The 10,097-nt window shown below is 40.0% G+C and overlaps 2 protein-coding genes and 1 long non-coding RNA gene across 3 annotated transcripts; 2 read left to right on the forward strand and 1 right to left on the reverse strand.

Annotated features, from left to right (window-relative positions):
- Window positions 1-631: 631 nt before the first annotated feature.
- Window positions 632-2,251, reverse strand: LOC103402507 (uncharacterized). The gene has a single exon (XM_008341257.2). The coding sequence runs from the start codon at window positions 2,249-2,251 to the stop codon at window positions 632-634; it is 1,620 nt and encodes a 539-aa protein (XP_008339479.2).
- A 428-nt stretch (window positions 2,252-2,679) lies between these two features.
- LOC139192108 (uncharacterized) lies at window positions 2,680-3,473 on the forward strand. Its single transcript, XR_011575928.1, has 2 exons — window positions 2,680-2,766; window positions 3,405-3,473. It is a non-coding gene; the product is annotated as an uncharacterized lncRNA (long non-coding RNA).
- Window positions 3,474-6,057: 2,584 nt separating this feature from the next.
- On the forward strand, window positions 6,058-9,637 carry LOC103416406 (large ribosomal subunit protein bL21c-like). Its single transcript, XM_008354656.4, has 6 exons — window positions 6,058-6,518; window positions 6,776-6,856; window positions 7,995-8,096; window positions 8,231-8,305; window positions 9,019-9,112; window positions 9,318-9,637. Exons 1-5 carry the CDS (start codon window positions 6,183-6,185, stop codon window positions 9,088-9,090), a joined length of 666 nt encoding a protein of 221 aa, XP_008352878.2. The 5' UTR covers window positions 6,058-6,182; the 3' UTR covers window positions 9,091-9,112; window positions 9,318-9,637.
- Window positions 9,638-10,097: the final 460 nt, after the last annotated feature.

Raw genomic sequence — 10,097 nt, forward strand, 5'->3', positions numbered from 1 at the left:
AATTCCCTTACATAGCCATGACCTGTGGTAATCCTTAAACTCAAAGGATCAGAATTTTTCTATAAATGCAAAATGAAGTTTTATAAGTGAGCCAATTCTTAGGGTCTATAAAAACTCAAACATTCCAGTTTAATTAAGTCATCCAGCACTTAGCCTTCTGTCAGAAAACTTGACATACTCCTGCTCATTCACTACAATGAATTTATAACTTCTCTAAAAAACTTAAATACGTTTATGGTAAAACAATTTTAGTAAAAGCATTAATAAAATAATTACTCCCAAAAATCTAACTAAGGCATGGCCTCAATAAGATTTGTATCCACATTAATGCATAGTTTGATACCCTACTCTTATCGCTAGGTACAAGAGTTTGATTGCCATCACTTTATGTACGAGAAATTGGCAATTTAACCTCCGAGTTGTTTTGGTGCAATTTGAATGGGAGAACCAACATTGAAGACACAAGTAGTATATTGTCAAGCAAGGAGTATAAAGTTATAAACCAACCATCTAAAATAAAAACACGAACAAAGTGCCAGCACAATCACACTGGCTATAAGGGAAAGAAGAGGGAGAGAGAGAGAGAGAGCAAATAATTGAAAGAAGCAGACTAAAAACTAACTGAGTCGAGTCAGTCGCACACAGCCAGGTTCTCATACTCTTTGCCAGAGATGGCTGCTTCCATGACATGGTACGGGCCAACTTCCCCATTACTATCCAAGAACAACTTCAACAAGTTGTCCGAGAAGCCATCCAGGGTGCTCACCCCTGGTCGCCTACAAGGCGCCACGGGAGTCCCCCATGACTGGAGCTTCCAATACACAATCTGCGGCACCGCATCTTCGTACCCTTTCGCCTTAAACTTGTTTTGTATTGCCTCATAATCAGACTCCGCCAGGTCAATGGTTTGGAAGTCGGTCAACACCAAGACCTTCTTGATCATCTGATCCGGCCTCAAATTCCCATCCACAGCCACCTCGAGAATCAGATCAAACACTTTGCCAAGATCAATTTCCAGGGCGCAATGCATCCTCCTCACAAACGCGCACATGGACTTGAGATCATCATCGCCCTGCGGTGTGGCCAAATTGTGCAGCTGAGGGTTCGAACTGAAATTGATCACCTTTCCTTTCCACGGCTCTTCACTCAGTTGGGACGCCAAGACTGACAAGGCCACCGACACATTCATGTGGGCCACTGTAGGCGAGACGTTACACACGGCCAAGCAGTTGCTCAACTTATTGCCCTGCTTCAAGTAGATGTCCTCCACCATTCTCCTCCACTGAAGCTCAGCTGCTTGCCCGACATCCTCATCATCCACGTACCCTATGATGTCATGTGGGAGGAGAGCGCCGGGCTCAATGGGCTGGCCGAGGCCGCCTTTCAACTCATCCAAATACTTCTTAACGGGGCAGAATCCTCGATGAGTGAGCGAGGAGTTAGAGAGCAAGAAGTTTGTCAAGGGCACCAGCACCTCCGTCCGGAGGCGAGCTCGGACTCTCTGGGCGTAATCAAGGCCTTGGTATTCCTCCTCCGGGCATGATTCTTCTCGGGGGAAAAGAATCCTGGCAATGCTTTCGCAGAGCAGAGTGGAGGAGCGGTCCAGGGAGGAGCCGATGGGAGGGCAATACAACGCTGCTGAGCTTATGTCCATGTAAGGCTGCTGCTGCTGCTGCTTCAAGTTTCGCATATCAGAGCGCAAGTGGTCCGCAAAGAGATCAGAAACCCGGTCGAGTAAGAAGCGATAATCCGAGTCACCCTCGTACCTGTCACGGGCTCGTGCAAGGCGGTTGAGAATCTGGACGAAGTCATCCATAGTCCCGACCGACTCGGTAAACTCGCCGGCGATAGAGGCGGCGTTGCAGGCAAGAGTCTTGGGGTGGTTGCGGTGGAGCCATAAGGCGGCACTGTAGAAGGCTTTTTCATCAGATTTTCCGAGATCATTCGAATCGTCCCGTAGGTTACAAATGAGCTTGAGGGTGGTGAGGGGATTGTGGGACCAGGCCATCGGCAGCACTTGGTTGAGATATTTATAGGCCGTCCGCGTCCGGGTGGCTGGGTCTGGTTGGACTTGGACGCCAAAATACAGATCAAGGCAAGGGTCCCCCATGGATTGGGGTTGTTTGCGCAGATCTGCGTCTGAAGGCGGGGGAGGACGAAGAAGAAGATCAGCAGCAGCGGTTGTGTAATTGCTTGCCTTCACAACCGAGGGGAGGATTTTTTTGGCAGGATTCGTCATCATCATCTTCATCGTTACTTTGTTTTTGTTTTTTTGAAACCGGTTTTGTTCGCAGGGTCGGGGCGTTGGGTGTTTCTTTGGTACTAGGTAGTATGGAATACCACGACAATTGAATGACGTGGATCCCGGAAAACCAAACTATTAAATGCCCGTATCAGTATCAGCCGTGAGAATGCAATAATCTATTGTCATCCATAAATAAGGGAAGAACAAACAAACAACTAGAATGTGATTAGGTTTCTTAATAATAATGACAACAAACAAACAACTAGAATGCGATTAGATTTCCTTAATAATAATAATAACAACAAACAATTAGAATGTGATTAGATTTCCTTAACGATAATAATTAGAATGCGAATGGATTTCCTTAACAATAATAACAACAAACAAGTATTAGAATGCGAATGGATTTCCATAACAATAATTAGAATGCGATTAAATTATCAAGTCTTACATTTCAAGAAGTTGAATCCACGGAGAATAATATTTTAGTTAAACATCTGCAAGAAGAGCTTAGAAACTTTGTAAGTTTTGTTGCCGATCTTTTCTTTCTAATGAATCAAATTGTTTCTTCCTATTGAATCTTCAGGTTCTCTATGAAGTTGATTGATGATCATTCTTAATTAGTTCTTTTTTTTTTACAAAAAAATCTTCAGCCCTCGAAAGATTAATTTTTGGTTTGGCGGTTTATAAAATTCTGAACATTAATGATTAAGTAGCCAATATGTCTGTATATGTTCGATGGTGCATGCATTGTTAGTTTGGTAATGTGATTTGGGTCATTTGGCCTAGGGGTAAGGAGTATATTGTTATGCGTAGTTGTGGTAGTTTGAGTTTTGCCTCATCAACCTTTTATATTTCAGCATAGATTTTGTATTGTTATAGAAGATGAAGAAGGGTAAAAGTTTATCATTTGGTATAAAAGAAATTGTAGAATTCTGAACAAAAAGAAAAATTTTAAAATACTTTGGGCGAGAATATTTTCTTTTGTGTTATTAGGAAGTTTGAACAGATTTCGAGAAGCTCCCGTTTGAAAGAGAGTTGTGTATGACTGATTTCATCTTTTCTAGACTAATATCTTTCTCTTGACTAGATATGTCCCTCCTTTGACTAGTCTGCATTTCTTTTGTATTTCAATAACATTTTCTTTCTAAATTCCTAGGATGCTGAAGTAAGGGAAGCAAGAAAGCTGAAGTCAGCTCATGAAAATGTTGAGTTATTGAAGGAAAAATTGTTGGAAGAAAAGAGGCGTAGAGAGAGGGTAGAAGCAGAGTTATCCAAACGACAAGAATTACAGCTTAGTATGAAGAAGTTGGAGGATGAATTGACTTCTTGGAAGTTGATCATTGAAGACATTCCAGGCGTGTCATGTTCTGAGGATTTACCAGTTAAATTCGCATCATTACAAAAGTATGTGAATAGCTCATTTCAGTCCTTTGAACCAGCATTGTTAGATCATTTAGACGAATGAATAAATTCATAAGCAGAGGCCTAAACAGTGAGGCTTTCCTTGATGCATCTTATTCTTCTTCCATTGACAGATTGATGTGCAACTACAGCTGAATCCAGCGATTCCTTGACCCTTTTCTTCTTGAAAATCATCTCATTTCCTTGCGGGGTGATTTCAGCAGGCGCCTTATTGTACATTGTCCCCCAATCATCAACCTCACTACCGTCCTTTGAATTCCGGACCTGCCATACACACCGCAAGCAATAGGCAACAGGCAATAGGGCTACCAAACGGAAAGTAATATATAACCACAATGCTAAGAAGGAGTTGATCTGCCATCCCTCTAAACAGAATTTTGAAGTATCCTAGTTCTAGCAGACAACGCATCTATGCTACCCATTAAATATTAGCACAAGCAGTGACCTAACATTAACAACCTTCATTTCACAACACACTATATTTTTAGTTTGGTTTCCAAATGAAAGACCATGCCTCTTAACACGGGCAGGAACCTATCATATCATGTTCAGACTCAACTTGAAGAGTGACTTCGGGAGAGGGAATTGCTGCAGTCTCAACTTGTACCGTTGTAGGCTGCTTCTGCCTTTTCTGATAAGTTTTGTGGACAACCGGAGGTACAATTCCCTGATTCTTATCCGTTATCTACTGATCCTATTGAATCTAACCTTGATAATTTAGAACCTCTTATCAACCGACAACAGAAGCCTCTTGCAACCCCATATAAAAAGACCACTGCTCCACAAAAGGGGCTTACAGATGATGCGACCAAAAAGAAACAAAACGGGGGTACAAACAATGCAGAATCAGCAGCAGTCGTGACCAGTAAGGAACAGCACAATTAGAATACAGAAAGAAAATGACAGTGAACATTTTTCACTTTCCAACACTTACTCCCTAAACAAGCAGAACCCACAACCAAGTGGATAATTAATATTATTTGGCAATCCTATTCATCCTGAGCAACATTTCATCACTAATTATTATATCAAGTGTCTCGGTTAATCGCATTTCAGGCACAATCTCGAAAACAACCAGGCCATAAACTAGTCAAAACTAACGGCACAAATAAATCGATGAACTACATATAGTGAATCAGTTAAAATTGGAAGAACTCTTCATTCCTCAGCAAACAAACAAATACGATTACGAATACCAATACAAATATACAAATGCATAACAGAAATCCAAAATCCAAAATCCAAAATCACAAATCCCAATCCCGATGTACGCCGTAAATTACATAACAGAAATTCAAAATTTGCAGTCCAATACGTAAAGATTGATAAGAAAAAACGACCTGTTGATTCCGAGACAGCTCTTCCTCAACCTCAAGAGACTTGACTCTTCTTCGTTCCTCTTCCTCTTCTTGCTCCTGAATTTGTTTCTTCCTCTTAATCTCCATGGCTTCGATTCACGCCCTCTCTCGCTCCTCGAAATTTTCCTCTCTCCCTCCCTCTTCTTCATTGCTTTCCTCTTCTCCTTCCCATTCCTCGCTTTCTCTGCTCCTAAACGCTCCGGTTTGGGCTCAATACCTCATTCTCCTCCTTCGGCCACCGCCACCACCATTGTCGTCCCCTTGGAAGAGCTGTTTGACGGTGTGAACGACAGCGGCGGCTTCAAATTAGTTGGACCGGAGTCTTGGAGGAGCTGAACAAAGTGGTGGAAGTTTTCAATCTTGCCTTGCTTTGCAAATACCTCCTTCACCTCCCTTAGATATGCCAACGACTCGCTTTTTGTTGATTTCATCGTCTTCGTGTCGTAGGCGTTTTCTTCTTGTTGCTTGGTTTCTAAGACAAACTCAAAGGAATTACAGAAGACAAATAAACAGAAAATATGAGAGGAGAGAGTATTTATAACTCGGGGTCAATGCCTTGTTTCAAGAAGTTTTAACGAAAAATTAACGGTACTGTTTATTTTAACAAAAAATTATATTTTTACACTAAAAGGTCAAATATAATACTATTTACTTTACCCTTTATTTTGTCTTTATCATTAAAACTCAAAGTTTTCAAGCCATTTTCATTAGTTTTCTTTTGTTTCAAAATGATTCCTAGCTGCAAGTGGCAAGTGTTACAAAAATTGATTTTATTTTAAATTTTGCTGAAGGGGCAAAATTGGATTTTAGAATTTTGCCGATGCAGGGTACAAATAGCAAATGGGGTGCGATATTCACACATCCATTTTACTTCTCAAACATCTTTTTAATTTTTGATCGTTGGATTGGATGAATTGAAATTACCACCTATTTTATTTTTCACATATCTTTTTAATTTTCGACCGTTACATCGGATGAATTAAAAAAGATAAATTATCGTGTGAGATGTAAAATAGGATATGTGATTGCACACCCATACCAAATTTCATGGGTGGAGACAGAAATCCCCCAACGGATCGGATAAAAGACCGGCGGGCATAGGAGAGCAACGCAGAGTGCGAGTAGTGAGTGAGCTCTGAAAAGAAACGGCAACAATGGCGGCCTCTGCAACTGCAACAATTTCGTTATGCTCTTCATTCGCAACCCATTGCAAAATCTCGCAAAACCTTCAAACTCTGGCAACCCATTTCAGCTTTCCGTCTCTCTCCTCTTCTTCTTCCCACAAGCTGTCTTCTTGCTCTTTATGGCGACCCACATTCCCGCTTCTGATCAAGTCGTCGGAGTTGGATTCAGCCGTGGTCGTCGAGGCCGACTTTCAAGGTCCCGAACCAGAGGCCGGGCCCGATGATTCGGAGCCAGCGGCCTTGCAAGTCGTGGAAACCCCTTCGTCGGATGCCCCAAAACGAGAGCAGCTGTTCGGCGTTGTCATGGTATGCATTCAATTTCACTTCTTTGATTGTCTTTGTGGTTACCCAGATAAGAATTTTAGCTGATTACATGCTGCTAAATTTCGTTTTTGGTCGTTAATTTGGTGTTTAGTGGTGGTTTAGTGCTGATTACCAGTTTATATAGATGACATTTTGGTTTTGTATTACATTTAAGAGAAAAAATTGAAGTCGGGGTTTTCTAATCAGCTCAAAAATTGTTAGTCTTACTACTGGGGTTGCTTGTGTATGATGCCTAATAGATCGGTGGGCGCCAGTACATTGTCATTCCTGGACGATTTATCTATACTCAGCGGCTAAAAGGCGCTAATGTCAACGACAAGGTATGATATTCTTCACATTCTTCACTATTCGTTACTTGAATTCCTGTCGTTGTTGCTCCATTTCGGCTTTAGTTTTAGTTGTACGGAATTATCTAGCTGTTAATTGTAGTTTTAGTGCAATGCCTAGCTTTAATAGTATCTTTATGCATCACTGTTACTAGAATCACACAACTGGAGTGGTTTTGTTGAAGTTCATATGCTTTTACTTCTTGGGTTGGATGAGGAACATTCCATTTCCAACGCCATTTCCAGAAATAGGCCTCCAATATTAGACTCGTCAGTTGATTTAACCTGTGATATTAGGTGACTTTCGGCTAATCTTACAGCACATCATAAATTGTAGAAACCATTATTAAAACAAAATGTGGATTGGAAATGCTGCAATCAGTCATTTCAAGACAAATTGTTAATATGATACATGCAAAAAGTCTGACTAGAAATTTTATGTTGGTGCTTCTTTGAAATAAGCAAGAAGAAGACCTAACAAAGGTTAGGAGACGTCGGTAGAGTGTAAAGATAGGCAGGAACACTAGTATAGTATTGTGAAAACGTGTATATAGACATATTGGAGTCCGCATTTAGGTAGGCGTTCTAAAGAGGTAAGGACCCGTGGAAGGCAATCTCATAATTGTTGGAGGACTACCTGCTAGACATATTTAGTGGTCCCTTAATTGATTGGATTGTCTTCGTTTTGAAGAAGTAAAGTAATCCTTTTGTAGCCAAGTTGCTGCTCCGGCATGTTATATTTGGTTTATAAGAATCCTGGTTGGTCTGTCGTAGTGATAGTTATATTTGCTGATTTAGAAGGAATTTATTTTGTAATAATATTCTTGTGATTCCGATTTCAAATTATCAATCACTTGAACAAGGATTTAGTTTATCCAAGCTCAGTGGTTCCCTACGCCCCTTCCGGCACGAGTCTAATTTTAACCCTATAGAAATGTACTCTTGCTTTACTGGACTTCATGAAAAATTGGAGAATACTGTGGCCTGGTGGCCTCTAGTTTAGCCTTTAAGGGCTTTGAAATCAGTTATTCTCCCTATTATAAAACCAGTGATGTTATCAGTATTGGATCTTTATTTTCTAAGAAGTTACCGCTGCTTTGTCCTCAAGGTGTTTAAACTTGATCTTATACAGATTGTTCTCGACAAAGTGTTGCTGGTGGGGACTAAAACAAGTACGTACATTGGAAAGCCAGTGGTGACAAATGCCGCTGTACACGCTGTCGTTGAAGAGCAGGTAATTCATTACATTATATGGAATCTCTCTCTTTTACCATTGTAAAGAAGGTCTGTATATTTGTGAATTTGTTTGCGTTTAGTTAGTATCTTTTTAATATTTTCTGTGTCTTATTGTTGCGTATCCTTATGCAGGGACTTAATGACAAAGTGGTTGTCTTCAAGTATAAAAAGAAGAAAAATTATAGGAGAAACATTGGTCACCGACAGGTATTACCCTCATTTCTTTGTGAACCAACCAGAACATTTGATTTTATTCATAAGTGCAATGACTATTCTTTATGTTATCTGTGTAGTTACTTCAATTGACTTGATTTCATACATCGAAGCAAGGAAAGAAAATGAGTTTCGTTATTAATATGATGATAGAAACTAAACTAGTGCATACATCTATATGCATCATGCATTTTACGGCAATGAGGCTTTGCCTCTCAGTTGGTTGATTACCCTACCTTTTATTTACTCTAGTTCAAATCCGAGTCCTATTTCCAGATGTGAGTCTTGAACAAAACAATACTCTAAACCTCGATTTAGTTGACCAGTGGTATCAGGGTCAACCAGGTACTAACGTGTAGGCTTGGGGAACGCTGTACAATCCTGACAATATTTTCTGGGATAATTTATGCATGAAATAAATGAAGATATGTATCTTTGTAGTACGAACTGGTGAATCTTGCCGAGTCATCACATGTGATTTGCTGGTACCCCAACCAAAGTCAATTGTTTCGATTTATCGTCGTAGATAGGACACAATATTTCCTTATAGTTTCCTGTATGGTTTTCCTCTAATGTCCCCAAGGAGTTTGGTAGTCCTGTATGATAAAAAAGAGAGCTTATATATATGTCCTTGATCAATACACATCACTAATCTCCGAATTGCGTATTCCTGTTTTGATGATTTAACTCGTTTGTCATGTATCCAGCCGAATACATGCATAAGGATAACAGCGATCACGGGCTACCAAGACTATCCAGCAGTTACTCTCGAGTCGTAGGGCTGCATAGGAAGGTTTGAAGGTATGATTCGTGATTGGTTTTGTGCGTCTTGTGAAACGTTATGAAGTAATGAATCTTAAATTTCTTTTTTCATAGATTCGTTTTGGTTCTCATTTTGTATGTAAGCTGGTATATGGATCAACGTTCGTTTCAATTCCACTATCGATTTGTATGTCGTTACTAATTTGACATGATTGCAAGTAACCCCTTCCAAGTTCCTGCACAGGGTTGAAATCATCTCAACCTTCAACAATTTACACTGCGGCCTTGTACAAATTCATTATTTTACCACGTCATATCTATTTCTAAGGTTCACCAAGGAGGATTCGACCTTGGGTGGACATAGAGCACAGACGCTGTGCACAACTCATGTATGCATAAACACACTCTTCGTTTTTTGAACATGCACTTGAGTCTCACATGTGAGGATAAGATGGTCATTTCATCCCTTCCATTTCATCCCTTCCATAGTCACTCCCCATTCAAAAACAAAGATATCACGAACTGAAATCGCATCCGGGTGCGCAACTGAATTCTTTGATTGAACTACTTCTTGATTGATGCTGCTCCTTCCATCTTTTCATTTCGGTTTTAGATTTGGTTTTTGTTTTGGATTTTGATTTTAGATTGATGCTGCTCATCTTCTATCTTGTAGTTTAGGAATAGAGGTTGAAGTGTTGGATTTGTTATGGGGATTGGGATGAAATGACCATTCATTCTCAAGGATTCATAATCACCATTGACAAATATGGTTCCAATCAATAAGCACAACAAACTACCAAGACATGAAATTCAACTTTGATAACCCGATTACAAAAGCGTAAAAAAAAAAAAAAAAAAAAAAAAAAAAAAAAAAAACACAGTGGACTCCCACATATGAAAGTATCAAAATACAATGTATCCAAAATAAAATACGAGCACTATCAGGTTTTCTTCTACCATAGGTTCTGATTTTTGTGGACAAAGCTCTTGCCAGGAGGTTTCCATGGTGCAACACTTTGTTTAG

The sequence above is a fragment of the Malus domestica genome, chromosome 15, assembly GCF_042453785.1.
Source record: "Malus domestica chromosome 15, GDT2T_hap1".
Lineage (NCBI taxonomy): Eukaryota > Viridiplantae > Streptophyta > Magnoliopsida > Rosales > Rosaceae > Malus > Malus domestica.

Coding starts and splice junctions, on each gene's coding strand:
- LOC103416406 (XM_008354656.4), top strand. CDS start 6,183: ATGGCGGCCTCTGCAACTGCAACAATTTCGTTATGCTCTTCATTCGCA. Junction 6,857..7,994: donor GCGCTAATGTCAACGACAAG/GTATGATATTCT, acceptor GATCTTATACAG/ATTGTTCTCGACAAAGTGTT. Junction 8,097..8,230: donor ACGCTGTCGTTGAAGAGCAG/GTAATTCATTAC, acceptor ATCCTTATGCAG/GGACTTAATGACAAAGTGGT.
- LOC103402507 (XM_008341257.2), bottom strand. CDS start 2,251: ATGAAGATGATGATGACGAATCCTGCCAAAAAAATCCTCCCCTCGGTT.